This window comes from Crassostrea angulata, chromosome 3 (assembly GCF_025612915.1).
Source record: "Crassostrea angulata isolate pt1a10 chromosome 3, ASM2561291v2, whole genome shotgun sequence".
NCBI classification, from domain to species: Eukaryota; Metazoa; Mollusca; class Bivalvia; order Ostreida; family Ostreidae; genus Magallana; species Magallana angulata.
The window spans coordinates 42,076,303-42,096,143 of record NC_069113.1 but is presented as its reverse complement, the minus strand read 5'-3'; the positions used below and the strand labels follow the sequence as shown (position 1 = coordinate 42,096,143).

At 33.7% G+C, this 19,841-nt stretch overlaps 1 protein-coding gene across 1 annotated transcript in view; it reads left to right on the top strand.

Annotated features, from left to right (window-relative positions):
- The first annotated feature begins 9,053 nt into the window (after positions 1 to 9,053).
- Positions 9,054 to 19,841, top strand: part of LOC128178375 (cadherin-23-like) — a 60,015-nt gene continuing 49,227 nt past the window's right edge. Inside the window, exons 1-5 of the mRNA XM_052845495.1 lie at positions 9,054 to 9,323; positions 15,539 to 15,824; positions 18,449 to 18,568; positions 19,215 to 19,418; positions 19,682 to 19,825. Of these exons, the coding sequence (XP_052701455.1) occupies positions 15,549 to 15,824; positions 18,449 to 18,568; positions 19,215 to 19,418; positions 19,682 to 19,825 (744 nt within the window). The 5' untranslated portion in view covers positions 9,054 to 9,323; positions 15,539 to 15,548. The remainder of the gene's footprint in view (positions 9,324 to 15,538; positions 15,825 to 18,448; positions 18,569 to 19,214; positions 19,419 to 19,681; positions 19,826 to 19,841) is intronic.

Sequence of the window (19,841 nt, the reverse complement as noted above, 5' to 3'; positions counted from 1 at the left end):
GAGCGACACAAAAACGGCGGCGTAAATCGGAGGTTTTTACAACGCTTGGAACTGTAGCTCTCTGGTTTGTCTATCCGAATTTTTTCAACCAGAGAGCTACAGATCTGCAGCTAGCCTGGTGCAAACGTTACACAGCTCACTGTCTAAGAGCGACAGCTATTCAGGCCATGAACGACGCTGGATTTGAAGCAAGACACATCATGTACTTCTCCGGGCATCGCAACGAAGCTTCCATACGTAGCTATAATCGTGAACTGTCTTCTACCCCCCAAAAAAGTGCGAGTGCTACTTCATCTACAATAACCACCGCAAGTGTCAAAATAAATGATCCATCTGAAGATTCATGTGTAATTTCCGGCCAACAATCACAGCATCTTCAAATCGTTCCCTATAATTCTGAAAATTCCAACTTACCTGTCAAAAATGAACTTAATTGTTCCACCATGTCCGACTCGAGCATTAAATCTGGCGTTTTGAATAATTCCCGCTTTGAGAACTGTTCCATTACCATCAAGTACAATCTCGACTGAGGTGTAGATCGACCGCCTTACCGCGCAGGAGGAAAGTACCTTCCGCTATCACGAAATAAACACTCTAGTTATTTACTATTTTGCAATTACACACATTTTTTAAAAAAATCAAATGATATTTGATTTGATATTTTGTTGTATCGACTTAATAAATTTGCAAATGACTCTTTAATACATGTCTGTGAGTTTTCATGTACAACACACGGGTGATGCAAGTGTCAAATGACGTATTCCTGGGGCGCCAGTGGGGTTTGCATAATTATACGAATTAAAACAACGGTAAAAATGTTATAATTATTAGATCTTTAATCGTGCACATTAGAAATAATATAAATATAAGTAGTAAGGAATCATTCTTTGAATATTATGAGGTGATAATTTCGGTCGGAGCGTGGTCAAATCTATCATAAAGCCCTTCGGGCTTTATTTGATTTGACCACGCCCCGACCGAAATTATCACCTCATAATACTCAAACAACGATTCCTTATTCCTTATACAATAACTAAACGTGTAAATAAACATCGGGTGAATGAATACTTTTTCATATTCTCTCGTTTTGTTTGAAGAGAACTTTATTTTATTATCATGATTGTGCCAATCCTGATAAAAATGAATGATTTCAGCCTACGTTTCAAACTCGGTGACATACTGAAATATTTGTTATCCGGAAACATCCGAATTCCTCTTTTCATATCATCAGCGCGTGCATTGAAAACCTTCCTGGTTTTTCTCAATTAAATGTGAGATACTATCTACCCTTGGTTTCTCCCGCATTTAATTCAATCCTTTCAGTATGTTGTCACGATTTTTTCCTCCAATGGAGAAAAGTACACATTGCAATTTGCTGTCTTCCACATATGGGGCGCCGTTTTAATATTTTTTATATAAAAAAAATAACATCCATTTTCTGATATTATAAATTCGTTTTTGTGATATCAGGAATTTTTTTTCCATATCAGAAATTCAAACTGATTTTTCAAAATCAAAATTTATATTTTCTGATATCACAATTACAAATAAAAATGGCGAATAGATTTCACATATTTAATGAATACTCCCTTGACCCAAAAGTAAATAATTAATAACCACAGAACCCGATTTGCGTTCTAAAATTGGTGGTTTTCGTTTGAAGATTTATTTAATGTAAGAATTTAATTGATAATTCTGGTCTTATATATTAAAAGCACTACTTGTACGCCAGTGTAATGCCTTTTTTTATCATGCAATGCCATCATTTATTTTAGGATTGTCTCAGTATTTACAGCAAATCGCAAAGAAAGCAGTGCTAATCATTGAATATGTGAACAAACTTGCCAAAATGAAATCAGATTTGAAATTATGCATACTTTATCATTCTTAACATGCATCTATAGGTTTGAAACATGTTTTTACGAGACTACAAAGTTGCATCACAGGGAACATTCATTGAATTGATAGTAATTCTATGTTTTTTCTGATATCAAAAATCGATTATTTGATATAATATAAAAATGATTTTTGGATATCAAAAAATGATATCCTGATATCAAGTATGAGAATTTTTTTTTCATATGAAAAAATTACCTTTTATTAATAATATCAACAAATAGATTTGTCTGATTTCATAAAATAATTTTTCATATAGAAATCGAATTTCTGAAATCAAAAAATAATTTGATGATGTCAGAAAATTTTTTGATATCAAGAATTATTTTTTGATATAAAATTGTTTTGATGTCAATAATTCGAATAACTGACATCATTTTTTTATATCGGAAAATTCCTCACAAATATTAAAACAACGCTTTATATAAATGCAATTCATAAGCAGCACACAAAGTGATGACAGTACATTTTGCTACATATGAGTCTTGTTCATTTAATCATCGCAGTTTAGTCTGACAAGTAAGCGGCTGATTCAGTAGCAATTAACATCATATAACTGTACTTTAGTTTAAGGAGCATTTCATTCAAGATTGAATTCTATTTGGCTCCTTCTTTCTGGGATAGGGAAAGGTAAGTAAGCATATTACTGCCAGTGGGAAATATTGAACCTCGTGTAAAGTTTTCAAATTTAATAAAGACAACTTATGCAAATTGTTTCAGGGTAGCATGGATCGATGATAGGGTGATTTGCACTACAACAGTTCTTTGCTGGAAGTCGGCCATCATCTGTTTAGAGATCCAGTTTGTTCGTTGCAATCAACATCGATCACCAATAAGTGTCTAAGACGTTTTGCGTGTAAGGTTTGTATGAAAACTGATGCACTCTCTTGATAATGGAAATGCCGAAAGACGGTTAGATGCCAAAACATTTAATTAGCACCGAATGAAATTATGAATGAAATCTTTTCTGACTCGCCAGTCAATGGGGATGCGTATTTCGCACGCCAATTGATTGAAATGCCATTTAGAGAACGAATTACGAGCCAATCTTTAGTTTGTAGACCGGAAACGGAAATTGGGGCCTATTTTTTAAAAAGAAGAGTACAAAGTTTCTCTCTCTCTCTCTCTCTCTCTCTCTCTCTCTCTCTCTCTCTTAACACTTTTTTTACCTCTTATTTGAATTATCAATCTCTCTTTTTTCTTTCTCCCTCTTTCGAAGGGGGGAGAGAGAGAGAGAGAGAGAGAGAGAGAGAGAGAGAGAGAGAGAGAGATTGTGGAATAGTAGGTCATTACAGTTTAACCGAAATAAAAAGACTTCAGGTAAAATGTTAATGGTTTACCCTTTATTGTTGCTTTTTTTAACCAAAGCTCAAATGGAATTAAATGTTGAAATAACATTTATTTTGTCCATGAAGAGACATTGCAACAACTGTGAGATGGGATCTACAAGGCCAATGCATACAAAGATTATATCATCTGTTCTATCAAAGTATAGGACTTTTACTAGTATACCTATCAAACCCTGTAGGGACTAGCCGTAATTATTTTGCTTGTTTTGTCAGTCACGTTAAGTACATGTACATGATTGGAGTTTTCCAACCCTAGATTAAACAAATGTGTATCCAAGATTCAGCGCACTGTTATTGTCTTGACACAAGGATGAGAGTTCCACTTCAAGTTGAACTGCAGATAACGCAAGAGCTGTCTCAGTGCTACTGTTCGTAACGTGACAGGAAAGGGTGACATGATTGAACGTATTGTTTTGTTTTTCGGAACAAATAATGTTGCACGGTTCGGTTTAATGTCACGTGTCCATGTAACGACACGTGACAATTAAGTTGCATTACATGTTGAAATTGCTCACATGTATCTCATACTTTCTTTGGTGAGGCCATTTGTTTCTTTTGGGAGGCCATTAATACCCTCGAGTCAAATTGAGCTTTGAGATATGTTTGCAGCTGATCTGTAACTTATAAAAACTTATCGTGTAGCAATGAAAACATTTTTTAAATTTTTCATGGGATTAATTTGTGGTTTATTTTAGGTGTATAAAGCGTAGATACGGTACGCATGCTTAGTACACATAAAATTTAATCCCTTCAATAAAGTGAACATGGAATGCTTGTATTAATCGTAAAATAACAGAATAAAACGTGCATTGTTATTGCAATGAAAAAGACAAAAAGGACAATAATAACCATTGACTTCTATCATGATAGTTCCGTCTTCAACTTCATCGACTTTGGAGAGCCAGGAGTGCAAGAAGTGGATCTTGATTTGATATGTCATTCCAATTTTATTACCAAAAACAGAGAAGAGGCACAGCTATTTTGTTTGCTTGTATTTGATTTTGCAACACAGGCAGAGAACCCCATCCTTTGAATTAACGACTGCGTCTATACAGATTCTTTATTGGTGTCACTGTTTTATTAATAATCAAAGCTTGCAATAATTATTTTCACTTAATCTTGTTTTCATCTATGGGTTGTTTATCGAAGCAGTTGCCATATCTGAGTTGTTTTTAGATATTGATAAATATCCGTACAATAAAAACATGCAGAATTGTTAATTTGTAAACAGCCAATTTTTTTATTTCGATTATGCAAATCTTAATATGTTTATAAAATTTGTTCTGGTCATTTTGATAGTGATTGTCAACGGTTTAATGTATGTTCTTTGAATTTCATATTTATAAATGATAGCTGTGACTCAGTAGAACGCATCATTTAGCAGTGAGATGTTGATTTCTGTTCCCAAGCATTTGTCAAGTTACTGAGTTAGTAAATTATCATAATTCCTTGTTTCCTTGTACATGTGTATACGCATGTACAAAAACATCAGTTTCATACTTAGAGCTTTGGTTTTGTCAGGTAAGTTACTAGTAATTGCATGAAAATCAGACAGCGTTTTTAGAAAAAAATTCAAACATTGTTTAATTACATGTATATATGGTGTGCCTCGATGAATGTTACACAAACAACCTGAAACTTTCAGTTATCAAATAATCAATGAGGGATCAAATAGGCTGTGTGTTGAAATTAAAATATGAAATAAAATACCCCTTGCACCATTTGACTTTCCAAAGTGTACGGTCCAGAGTCGGTGTTTTACACCAAGTCCCAAACCTACTCGACGGCACTCAATCTAGACGACGAGATACTACTTATGGACTTATAGGAGCAATAACCTAGAGAGAATATCCTCTGCCCAGCCATATTGCTTATGAATTTGTATTACATCAATACTAGACCATTGGAACGTTGAAAGATGTTTTGTTCTTGCAGTTCTTCAAAGAGAGATCGGCTAAGCTGATTATATGATTTGTGTAAACATTAAATAGACATCTGTTCCCTTTCAAACTATCCTCTTCTTTAACTTGGTAAATCAATTGATATAATGGCACATACATTGGACTCGTGCTATTAATGAATCAGATAAGATTTTTTTCCTTTTAACTTTATAAATCCTAAATCATATTGGGGTCTTAACTTTTTATGTCATTTGGTCGCCTTCTTATTATCGATAAAGTCGGACATAGAACATGACTTTCTTGTTTAAAATCGTCCATTTGAAAGTACAGTTTTCATGATAATATATTTGTAAATTATCATCATGGTTTATCGTATTATATTTATAGTTTTACTGGACCTCAGTATTTCAATACATGGTCAAGTTTGTGAGCCTCAAAACTGCATTGTGAACGAATGGAGCGATTGGTCTGGCTGTTCAAACACTTGCGGATACTCGGGAACCAAAACTAGAGATAGATTAATACTGCAACAGTCTTCGTGCGGGGGCAAATGTGACCTCAATTTAACAGAAACAACAGAATGCAATAGAAAGTGTTGTCCACAGGATTGTCTGTATAGCGAGTGGACAAACTGGAAATTTCTCTATTTTTCATTTAATTGTTCGGAAGGGGGAGAGAGGTACGTGTTCCACAGGGGTAGGACAATAGAAACTGAAAGTACGTGTGGGGGCGTGTCATGTTCCAAAAACCTCAAGGAAATAAAATGTGGTCATCTTAAGTGTTACAGAGAATGTGTGCTGGGCATGTGGTCGTTTTGGAGCTCCTGCGAAGGACCGTGTGAGCAAACGGGTGTTCGAAATCGTACTAAAATAATTAAACAAGAGCCGAGTTGTGGGGCGGATCCATGCCCGCCACTTGAAGAACAGGAGAAGTGTATTGCGGGATGTTGTCCCGTAGATTGCCAGCTCGGGGAGTGGAGCGCCTGGACGGACTGCAACACGACTTGTGGGTGGTCCCATCGAACACGCACGCGGTTTGTCCAGGCCCTGGAGTGTGGCGGACAACCATGTTCTGAGGAGCCAGTGTCAGAGGATAGGGATGAATGTGAAAGCTACCAAAATGTGGATTGTGTGGTATGAATTGTCGTAAAATTAACTCAAACTTAATTTGTATAGAATCGTAAATGCACCGGATACAGTACATTATACATAATCATACTTGTATCACAATTTATAACCGTGGAAACGGTTTGCTTATTATGGTTATATACATGCACTTCCTCATTTCAAATACCAAAGTTTATTTCAAACTCGATAAAGAAACACCACCTCACCCCCCCCCCCCCCCCTTCCCCTCTGTATTTGAGTTTCTATTAAATCAATTTAATCATATTTTATCACTGAAATCCAATCTTGGTAAAATAGAATACCTCCGTTTTCGGTAATGGTTGCAGAAAAAACACTTTCCTTACTCCATACAAGTCAAGTTTTTACATAAATCTTGATCATACGTGGCTCCGGTGTATGTACATTAACATTCCAATAAGCAGATGACATTTTCACAAAAAAATCTTACGATTAATACATCATTGTTTTTCGTGCACACAATATAAAGCCTAAGAGATGTAGCGTTTAACTTTTGTCCAACTTTTTGTTAAGTTTGTTAATAATATGGTCGATATAAACCAGTTTTGGAGGAAAAAAGTCTTCGAAGTGCGTCAATTTGCTGCTAATTTTAACGCACTTTAAAAGTGTTTTTTTTTTCTTCAAAATTTGATCAAAATATATCCCTTGTCTATAAGGATTTGCATTGCGTTTGTCTATATCTACCATTTAATAAAGAAATATGTTTCAACCAAATATTTTATGAAGCATATGTATACCAGTTATTTCGTCATACATGTATTTTAGGTAACACTTTTGCTATATAGTTTTGTTTGTATTATAAGTAGACCAGTGTAAAAGGACATGTAGTGTGGCCCCGTTGCAATAACACTTAGTCGAGCTCACTTTTGATCTCAATCTCACTTTTCCACTATATGTTCCTTTGGTAAAAGTAAGACTGAGATAAAAAGTGAGCTTGTCGAACTTTTATGGCCACGGGGCCTGGCCTCAGGATCATGAAGCAATTTCAGGCTTAAGTCAAAATTTTAACCAGTCATAAAATAATGGTTTCTCATAAAATGACAATGGAAATTCGTAATTGACAACATTATATTAAGATACTTTTAAATAGCATTTCAATTTTGTCAGTGTTTTCAATCAAGAGATATCAAGACAGTTTACAATTTTTGACTTAAGTCTACTTTTTTTCATGATCCTGTGGCCTGGTGTTTTTTTTTAACCAATGGTCATTCTGTAGTCTCGTGAGGATATGACTTTATTAATATCAAATGTCTGAGTGTCATTTTTGGGGAGAGAAATTTAATCACGATTTTAAATAGTTAGGATAGGGGGTGTGATAAGCAGTGAAAAATAATTATAGATCATAGATTACTCAAGTTAAAAAAAAAATAGCAATAATAGGTTCGTCTTGACTTTTGGTTTATATGTACGTGTACTTTTCAATGACGAAAATCGCCTACTCAATAGCATACAAAAAATGAAAAGTGCAATATCTACCAATATACATGTAACGAGAAATTGTCGCGTAATTAAGACACGCTTTTTCTTGTTATTGCCTTGATAAGTACATGCTTTCCTGATAACGGGAATAATTTGATAAATTGATTGAATATGCTAAGGACATTGCATCAAGAGATAGTAAACTCCCCCAAACATCATAAATTACGGTACATGTATGTTTTTGGTGAATACATGTACTTGTTTTTGTAATACATGTACTATTATTTATTAGGAAGCGTAGTTCATGTACTTATATAATAGCTATTTTTGTATAGTTTTCAAAGTATATGTACTAGTATTCATGGAGCATACTATAAAAAAGAACATGTTTGATTTCGTTCAACTGCAAGGGTGTTTATTTAGATATGCAAGTCAGCCACAATTAAACAATAAAATGCTCTCTTGGTGATTCATGCGATATACATGTATATATCATATAAAGATTACAACATTGCAGAAAAATAAAAACATATATATTTCTTTCTTTTTTTGGCAATGATCGCTACATTCAAAGTTCGCCTGCATCATCAAAGAAAGCATTTTAAATTATTGTTTTATTTACATATTTCTTTTAACAAATTAATAAATCGTTTGTATAAAAAAAAAAAAAAAGAAAAAGTAAGTAAAATTGATTAATTTACTGTTCATGTACATCAGTACGTTGGCTAAAATAACCAGCCAAATCGTCTCATATGGGAATTGGACTCTGACATCATCATGATTACATGTATTTCGTGCAGTCCGTGATTTTTCGACCAATCGATGAAAGGTGCGTGTAGATTTCAGTCTTGTCAGTTTCTATTGAACTATAAGATTTCGTTCGAAACAGGAAACTTAGTCGGACGGTAGATGTAAATATAAAATCATTAAACAGTTAAAGTTTTGATCTAGTTAAACTAATACAATCGATTAATTAACATAGCATAAATATCGTATCGACAGTACAAATATCTTTACTATAAAAAACCCGAATAATCAATTACCGAGTTATAGAATTTGAAATTAATATAAGGAAAAAATCCAATTCATGACAAACATTATCGCCCTTATTCATTTCCAGATTTAATTTTACTTAAAATTTAATGACCATAATTATTTTGGATTGCTTATATAAACAGATAAATACATGTATAAATGTGGTGCAGTTTTAAAAGGAGAAACAGTTCAAAGATAAAGAGAATCGCGTAGAACTTGACAGTAAAGATCATTCTAAAAAAAACTTCGGAAGAGATTTTCTGAAAAATTTACAACCTAGGTTGCATGTGCAGGTGACAGAACGCCATTAGCGAGCCTACATTCCTCACGTGAGCACTACTTTTGTAGGTCAGCCCGTGGTCTGGTTGGGGTGTCTGTAGTTTGACAAATGGCTTCTGTGGCGAGGGATCGAGAAATAGAACACGGACAGTTGTGGTAGACCCAGAATGTCGGGGAAACATCTGCCCTGATCTAGTGGAGAATGGGGTTTGCTACGGTCCTTGCTGTCGGCAGGATTGCGAGGTCTCTGAGTGGAAATCCTGGACGTACTGCTCGACATCTTGCGGTCACGGAATCAGGTACACTGCATGCTACTTTCACAGGAGCTCATCCCATACGATCTTTTAATACCACTCATTAACCTTAAACTTTTTAAAGTATAGGGGTGGCAAACAAGATCGTGACGAGCTCCCTGAGAATATATTCATCAAATAATTTTCCATACAAACCAATTATCAACGCTATTATAGACTTTCACCTATTTTCACATGCAGATCGAATTTGTCTCCCTTCAAAGATGGACAGACATGTTAAACAGGTTGGGACCAATCGCCCAAATGGGATATAATATAGCCCATTTGGGATATAATAGCCCAAATGGGATATAAATTTAAAGTGCAAAAAATAAAAATTTCAAAATCAAAATTTTTATTTTTTGCACTTTAAAGGGGCATGGTCACGATTTTGGTCAAATACTATTTTTCTGTTTTTATTATTTATAATGCTTTAGAAATGCATTTCAAATGATGAAATGGAATTTGAGATTAAATCGTAGAGTTATAAGCGAGATACTGAGCTCACAATTCTTTATCTTGTAAACAAGGCTCGTGCCCTGTTTTTGTTTACAAAGGTTCAATAAACCAGTAAAAAATCTTTTTCAAACTGATTTGTCTATCATCTTATTCATGTTAAGCATAAAGAAACAGCTCCAAACGTTTAACACATTCATTTTAGGTCTAAAACTGGAATTTTAACTTCAACATTCAAAATGTAAACAAAAGCTTTGTTTACATAACAAAGTATTGTAAGCTCTGTAACTCCCTTATAACTCAGGTGCACTTAATATACGATTTTGCCTCAAATATTGCCTTTTGTAAACATCGGACATTTTCAATATTATACAATATTTAGTTTAAATATAACCAAAGAAATGCAAATTACACAATCACCTTGATGAAAGAGTCTTAATTATCTTACACGACATAATTAAAATATTCAGGTTTTGTTACGGTTATATAGGAAAGTAGTTAATATACAAAAAAAAAATTGGATATTTGACTATTTGAACCACTCTAAACCAAAGACATCCGATTAAAATTGTGTTCTACAGGTATTGTAGTACACGTTTACATTGAATTGGTTTTGGTTTAACGTGGTCTTCGTACTGAAAATTAGACAAATATTTCAATTAAATATTTTGGTTTATTATGTAAAATAAGACCCCAAGGAAAAATTTTAAAAATTACTACTAACCGGGAAAATCAAACAACTATATCAAAGTAGATAATTTTAATCATTAGATTTATTCAATTTTGTGATCCAAGGGAAAATCCACAAGTCGGACGGTATCCGTAATAAAAGTTTTATGAAAACCCCGAAAACTCTAAACCTGCTGAATTAACAAACAAAGTGAACATTTGTATACCGATAACGATCACAGGCACCTGACGTTGGAAATATTTTTTTACAATAAGATTCCAAGAACTTTGACAATAAAAAGATTTGTCACGGTCGCCATTTTGATTTTCAAGACCAATTTATCTGACACGATTTTCGTCATTTGCGATTCATGCAAAATTAATAGGTAAAAATAAATCCGTTCGCCACTTACTACTTTTTTGTGTAATCTCGTGCATCACCTACACGAATTACGGTACAACCGTTCCTTTCATTAAAAATCATATTCTGAAAATCAGAGACATAAATAACAGAGATTGTCAACTCTGCCATTAGTGTGTAAATGTTACGGGACCAACTTTACTTTGAGAACTACAAGTGCAACAGCAATCTTGTATAAGTCATTAAATTTGAACCTGATAATGAACATGAACCTCTAAATATTTTAAGCATGTTTTATTTATGAAATATTTACAAAAACTCTTATTTAGTTTTTAAATTCCTTTTTTTTTTTAAACTTACTGACTTTTCACAAAGTAATCGACCAGGTAATGCATTACTTTACTCATGTAATGGTAATGTAATGCATTACTTCAAGAAAATTAAGTAATGGTAATGGTAATTTAATGCCCTAATTCATGAAGTAATGGTAATGTAATGCATTATTTTACAATGTAATTCACCCCATGCAAGCCTGATTCCAACTAAGCCGGAAAACATGAACATTAACCACTAACTTTCTTCAATCGATAAGATTGTATATATCATATGATGTATAAGTCTTCCAAAATGTATAATCTATTATAGATTTTGCTTACAATGCGTTGTTTAAAATTTAAATTCAGTTTAATCAACTAAAGAGCCAACAAACGAGAAGGCAAATTCAGACTTGTTTTTATTTTCTTTGTACAAAATTCCTTTAGACTCTGAGACGAACAACAGTCATACCGCGCAAGTAGACTGGAAGCCAATGAAACACCTATTTAATTTGTAAAACATCTGTGTATAACCCGTCCAGATTTTAACTTCGGCTTGCACATGAAGTTTGGTAGTATATGGTGAAAGATTGTCAAAATAAAATTCAAAACTTTTCAAAAATGGCACATTGCATTTGGGAACTTTAATTTCGATTCCACCATCAACCTCTTTTATTGATTAATGAGCTCGTACACCAACTGAATCTCAAACGGCACCGTGCATTTAGTTACGTAACTCATTCCACATTTGAACCCGAGCAAGAATATTTTGATCAATAAAACTATTTGTTTATTTTCTAAATAGAATTTTGTTTGTACACAGAGGACTTAAAAAGATTTAATGCGTGTTTTTATAATACATATTTACTGAAATGCATGAAAACTTTCTGCACTATTTACTTACGCGTATACTCAATTCATGTGTTCTACGCGTGCCTTCCGGTTTGAGACTTTGGCTGACAGTAAACCAATAGACGGGGTCACGTGACCCCGTCTAAAAATGTGAAATGGTAAAGTTCAAAGGAACATCAGGTAGGCAGACATTTTAGTGGATTTGTGGATTGCGATGCATTACTGAATAGAAAATAGTCAAAACACAGCTTGAATAAAGTATTAAAGGTCAAATTTAACTACTATCCATCTCACTTTTTTGTAAAATGCTTTGTTAAATATCCTTATTAATGTTTTTCTATTTAGTTCTTACTCAAAAAAGTCCATCAAAAATGAAAATTGATTAACTGGTTCTATTTAGATATTTGATGTTGACAGGTTGGCTGGTTTAACATAAGAGTTATTGGACTGCTTCATCACTGCTAAGTGTTATTTGTCCTATCTAAGCTGAATGGATATAGCTGAAAAGCTGTGCAACATGAGTGGCTCATGCAGCCAGATTAGCTGCAACTTGAAATTCTACTGGTATCTGTAGTGAAGGGTATACAGCCTACTCCGGATATATTGAAATTCAGGGGACCATGCAAATTATTTCAATATATCCGTATTTCAATATAAGCGAAATTGACTGACGTGAAGCCGCCATTTTTGAAAGTTCAATCCCGATGTAAGCATAGAAAACCAAACCCGAACAAATTATTAGATCATCATTTATCTATTACAATAAACGGATTACATGGAACATTAGTCCTTGAAAGTTTGATTAAAATTATATCCGAAAGTTTTGTAAGTTTCGTTTTGTTACTATCTTAAACTTAATCATAATCTCGGATCGCATTCTTTTAAGTTTTAGAAAAATGTTAGAGAAAAATCACCACACTCGAACTCTTCAAATATTGCTGAACGCTGCTTGTATATCATCGTAAGTGTACACGCGATAATCTCAAAATCCTTAGCTATTTCGAATTTAGGCTTTGTTCTTTCATCAATAGCCATAACTAGTTTGTATTTTGCCTCCCGAGATAAGGTGTTTCTTTTCCGTGGGGTTTCCATATTACGTCTAGCCTCAATACATCTGTATTCGTAAAAACAAAAAATTAAACAGTGAATAAATTTTACTTTTTAATAAAAGTATAAAAACACACATGAAGAGAACTTATCAATTCACACCTTTGTATATCAAACGGTCAGTCTGGCATAATTACTGTAACCAACCGTGACGACAGCCGCCAGGGAGAACTTCAATATAACCGTTATAAAAACAACTAATTATCACCTTTGGGGACCGATCAGTGGCTTCAATATAAGCGATATTTCAAAATAACAGATTTCATTATATCCGTGAAATCAATGCAAAGAATATGAGAGGCAGAAACTGGGGATTTATTTCTATTTCAAAATAAGCGGAATTTCAAAATAAGCGAGTTCAATATAAGTGGAGTAAGCTGTATATATAATAAAACAGATGTTGACTGGGATTTAGGCAACACATACAATTTGGTTTTGCATATGCAACCGTGATAAGATGAAACATGATTTTAAAATTGTAAACAAATGTAATATGATATTGATTCATCATATGTTGATTCTTATTATATAATACTGAAGAAAAGATTCACCAAAACCATGTGCAGTAAAAAGATGTTCTCTGGGTTTTTTTAAGGATATAGTTCAAATATAACATCATTGATTTTCTACTTTAGCTGAGATTGTAGTTTATTCTTTCAAAATATACTGGAGAACAAATATAGCTCTGATGCTGTGATCTGTAACATATCAGTTCACGGGGGTATGAACAGAATTTAATGTGCATTTGTCTTGACATAAACTCTTATGATAATGTTGAGAGATTTTCTAATTTACTTGATCATTATGTTTTAATGAGAAATGGCTGCAAGTGGAATAGAAACACAATAAAATGATGGAGAAATTGCATTTTGTCAGATTCTTGCTGCTGAGAGGGAAAACTTGTACAGATTTGTGAAATCTGGTTTTAAATAGGAAACCAATTAAAGTGTTTATGTCCTTCCGCTAAATTATGGTAATGTCTAACCTTACGCTATTAAGGGTTTAACTTCTAATATGCTTTATATCTTTATTTGGAAGAAACGAAAAAAACAAATCTTAAACCATTTATTCCTGATGTTCATATTTTTTAAAATTGACAATAACAGCTGGTTATAATTCATGTACATGTATATATTTACATTTACTTTCTTTTCCTCTATCAAAATGCATTGGTTGATTTGAGTGATATTTACGCAATTAACACAGAAGACCCAATCACCAAATCTGGTGCGTAGGAATACATTCAGTATTCCTTCAGTATTTCTCGAAGAACATAAACTGACTCTTCTCGCGACTTCAAACTGGATCACGACCTGATATTATACTTACGCTGATTAATATTTCATTGATGTAAATATATTTTGATGGTTAAATGAATTCAATTAATTAACTTCTTAGTGTATCAAAAGTAAATTCATTAAACTGAAATTGTGTTATTAGATATAACGCTGTGCACTATATTTGTCAGCATAACTCGGCTGTTTCAATGGCTCTTCCATTAATTTCGCATTACTCATTGAATAAGTCAGAGCTTTTTAAAAACAAATCATATTTGCGAGAAAGAAATAAATGTTTAAAAATGTAAATATAATTATTGAATCATTATTTTTTGAAAGATGTGGTCTCATAACTGCGACGGTGTGTGCAAACAAATTATCATAACGCGCTATCGCGCGTTATTCAATTTGTATGCACACACCGTTGCAGTTATGAGACCACATCTTTCAAAAAGAAATGATTCAATGCTTAAATAAAATAGGAATAAATTCAATAGCTACAAAATTTATACGAGACAGCATAAACTTGGTTGGACAGTGTACACTGTACACAAAGAAGTTTAGTTAAAAAATGTACTAAGTTGTTCCAACCCTGTTTATATGAGTATAACTTCTGTAGCTATTGAATTTATTATTTTTCTTAAATCCAGAGAAGAATTTGAATTTGCTTAAGAAATAACAAGTTGTACAAAATTTGATCCAGATAATACTGAACAGTAGTGGTTCAAACTAGTCCATTAAATTTATGATTACTGGGGGTGTTATTAAAAGAAACTATTACCAGTAAGTTTTTATGAATTTAACCTAAGACCTTGATTTATTATCAAATGAATTGATGTTGTTTATGTGAAATAAGTAAATAATAAGTTCATCTGGGTTACAATGAAAATTTTATTAAGTAAGATTAGGCAAAAGTGGAGAGCTAGAGAGAGAGAGAGAGAGAGAGAGATCTTAACACAAGCACATTAATGCAAAAGTCTTCCATTTAACTTCTCTGTATGACTTGACATTCACTTAATTCTAAAGCTGGAAAAGGAGGAGAAAATATTAATGATTTGAGAGAGCTTACCCTGCTATTATTCATGCATGGCCCATAAACTATACATTCAATATTAGGCTTCTAGCTAATTATGTAGATTGAAAATAACTTTTTAAAATATATGTTCCATATTTGTATATTTACAGAACCCGGGAGATGGAAATCTTGGTGCCAGCAAGTTGTAATGGCACAGAATGTCCTTCTGTGTCAGTTCTGTTTGAGTCGCAGACCTGTGAAGTATCGGAGATGATCGATTGTCAGCTCTCAGAATGGACAACATGGTCCGCCTGCAGTGAGAATTGTGGCCAGGGGACCACGGAGCGGTCCAGAAGGCTACTGACACCAGCCTATTGTGGTGGCGCCCATTGCGTTAATAAGACTCTCGAGGAATCTACAACGTGTGAATCATTTTCAGCCTCAAGGGACTGTATTGTAAGAAAAATATTTCTTGCCTATAAAATTAAGAAAAACTGATTCGAAATTCTTTCATTATACTAAGAAATGAGAGTTCCCAAGGAAAGGTCTTGCACTGATTTTTATTTTTTTTTATGGTAGCATCTCACCTCCCTGGAGCAGTTTCTTTTAAATTGTGATGTTCGTGGCAACTTTTTTTGGTTTCATTTGATTCCTTTATGTAGAATCAGAGAGTAAAGACATATATAACAAAACAGCTAGTGCACATACCCTTTACTAGCCCAAAGCTCCAATACGTAGAGACAGCAGTGGCTGCTAATTGATGTATAAATGTTTTGGGGTTATCTTTCCCTTAATTGGCAGTTGATGCTGTGTACCTTGATGAAATACAAAAGTTATCAAAATAGCTCCAAGCGTTCCGTCATTACTGATGTTTGTTCAGCAAGGTCTGAATTCTACAGCCTTACTTAAATATACGTCATTAAGATTAATGAAATATTTACCGTCGGCAAGGTTCTTCAAATGTTGATTTTTTTCCCTTTTATTTTTTTTTCCTCTTTATAAATTGTTATTATAGATGTAAATAAAGTCAGCTAAAGCTTGTCAAAATTAAACGTTTTTTTTTATAGTTATTTAGAATTATGCTGGATATATTTTAAAAGAATGTAGTAATATCTAAACAGACCATTTTCATGAGCTCATGTATGTATTGTTATACGCTCAATTTTCAGATACTCATGATTGAATATATAAGCACAAAAAATTACCAAGTGAACAAACATTTTTATAATGATAATAGAAGATTTATGGCCATCGGGTTTGTCCTTTTTTGGTCTGAAAATCAAGAAGTTTCTCTTCAAGACATAATGAACAATAGCACGGCCTTGTTTTTGTAAGGTAACAGTCAACTATCTGATTATTCATTTAAGAAGGTCAGGGACAGTTTTGCAATGTCTCATTTTTCTGAGCTTCTTATTTTTTTTTATCTTCTATTCACATCATTTATATGAATTCACAGCAATGACAAATTAAAGTATAGAAAAAGATTTACCAAGAGGAATTTTCAAAAATATTATTAACTAAGCAGTAATTAATTAATGAAGATTGCAGTAAGGTCTATGGAGACAAGCTTGGTGGAAAGATGTATTATATCATTAGGAATACAAAAACTAATGAAAATAAATTTTATACCGTGTATATTTTTTTAGAATTAATTTTTATAGGATAAAAGCAAAGGGGGACAACTCTTCAAAAAAAGGAAAAGGTCATTAATTAGGACACATTCCACTCGTACATATTGATACTTAAATAGGAAAATTATGTCCAAGTATACTGAGTATTGCCCATATATATCTGTTATGCACCCAGATTAATTGAATCTGAGGCTATCATGGATCGGATACCTGAAAGTGTCCTGATCTAGCTTAACGTACGTTAAATATTATCAGCAAACAGAAATGTCTTCTAATAATCACATGACATGCATATCATAACAATTGCTAATGATCTATTTAAATGTCATCAGCAATCAGATTTTAATTGTTAAGCAATCAGATTTTAACTGTAACAATTTTATTTTATTTTTTTGAATTCCCTGAGAACATGCAATCAAATGATTAATGGAATGTCATAATGATTTCAAAGTTGATGTACCGGTATGTCATATTGAAGTTCATGCAGACAAGTACATGACTGAATTCTAGACATCACAGTGAAATCAATGGGGGAGCCTTTGTTAACGTACTTACGTTTGTAAATTATATTATCTGTGTAATTTTGGTTAAGTAATGCGGACAAGTCTTTTAGTTTTTTTTTTTCACTTTTTACTTCAGATAATTTTTCAAAAGAAAATTAAAGACTGCAGAAAATAGGTTGTAAATTTTGCTGTTTTGATATAAATGCAAAAGATAACAGTTATATATATTTGAACTCGACCAAGAAAAAGAAAGAAAATGGAAAAGAAATACGAAGAAAAATATGTACTCAAGATCACAAAAATAATGGATGAGTCTGTGGTTTTGATGACAATACATTCCTTCTTTTTCTATTAAGAAACTGGGTTAGGATGCGTTTATCAATGACGAGGTGAAATGGGTCAGTAGTTAAATCAATGTCTTTGACACACAGACCTCTTTTTTCAAGATGGGCGGAGGTTTAATTTTAGTCTCTGCAGAGAGTTAAGCTTCAAATGTCATTACATCAGGCAAATAGGAAATGTGTTGAGAACAAAAGTTAATCATACTCAAATTACCCACAGAAATTGATGTTAAGGGATATGTACCTTATCCATTGGTTGTTAGCCATAAACTTGGGAAATTAACTGTGGAATTTTTAAAAAAAAATTCAAGTGGTTGCAACTGATTGAAGCCTTTTTTTTTGCTGATAGAATCAGAATTTAATGATTTTTCAACTTGGGAGATTTATGATAAAAAATACAGACAGCTTAACCTGATTTGTATATGGTATTAAATAAAAATACATCAATCAAAATCTAATTGGTTTCTGCATTTTTTTAACAACTAGGAAATATAAGGCAATAACCAATATATATATTAATCCAATAGCAGACCCTCCTAAGAAAATGTTGCTTTTTTACTTTTAACAGTTGAAAAAAATTCAAATGTCCCTGGGTTTTTTTCCAGATGTCAGAGTGGGGGGATTGGTCTAATTGTGAAAGGAACTGTAATGGAGGAAAACAGGCCCGATTCAGGGAGGTTCTACAGGCCCAGCAGTGCAAAGGGGCAGGGTGCCCCAGTTCTGAGGTTTGGCATCAAATTGAACCATTTTAACAGGAGCTTGGACTTTGGGTAGTTGAGTCAATTGGCAATGTACGTGACGTAGGCATGTCTATTTCATTGTAGGCCACTCAGTCATGGCTCTTTGAAATCAGCAAGATTTGTCTGGCTTTTGGGCTATGACTGAACAGTCTGTGCATACAGTGGAATCCTTAAAATTTGTGGTGGTCAATTTCCTTGGATTGCTTAAATTTTACAGGTTCATGGGGACGTAATTTGGTGTATTCTCTTGTACTTACAAAAGGAAATAGGACTTTATAACCCTAATTTATTAATTCGTGGAAGATGTTGATTCGTGGATGAGAGGTACCCACAAATTCCACAGAAATTGAGTCAATACAAAATCTAAGATTTCTTGAAACCAGCATCATTTTCACTTATTTTGATGCAAGAAAATGACAAGAAAGTTACATCCTTCTGAAAGTCCAAGGTCTTGTTAAAATGGTTCTAAAAATAGCTTCATGTGCTAGAGCAAATGAATATATTAATTTTGCTGAAAACTCTCTTGCATCATCTCTTTGCAATAGATTGATATAGTTTTAAATTTTATTTGCCTGTCTTTATCAGGTCATGATGGTGTATTGCATGCATTATCCTTGTCTTTGTTGAGCAGGAGGTTCGAACCTGTCACCCCCTCTGTGCTCACCCTGAGATGTGTAACCAGGGAGTGTGTGGGTGTCGCCCAGGGTACCACCTGGTGGAGGATGGCTTCAGTTGTCTCCCCATCAAGTGTGTGGCTCCTTCCATCAAATACTGCCCTCCCTCAAGGAGAGAGTTCTTCAGCTGTCGACATCCCAGCAGCATAGCGTGCAAAGGAGTAGGTTATTTATGGAAATTTTTTTAGAATTAGCTTTATCTTTTCAAATCATCTAAAAAATAGAAGTCATACGGTACACTAAATTTTAGAAATTGTGACATAATTATGTATGATGAACATAGATTCAAGAGGAGAGAGAGAGAGAGAGAGAGAGAGAGAGAGAGAGAGAGAGAGAGAGAGAGAGAGAGAGAGAGAGAGAGAAGAGAGTAAATATACAAGCATGTAAATGAAAACCTACAGTATTTTGTTTTGTGCTGTTGTAGTATGACTTCAATGACACATGCACTGTTTCGTGCATTACTGACTGGTTCCTGAAAGGCCCCACCAATGTCATCACATGCCAGGCTAACAGGACCTGGAGCCACCCAGACCTATTCTGTGCCCCACCCAACAACCCTCCCCACTCGGTAAGTTTTCTCTCGG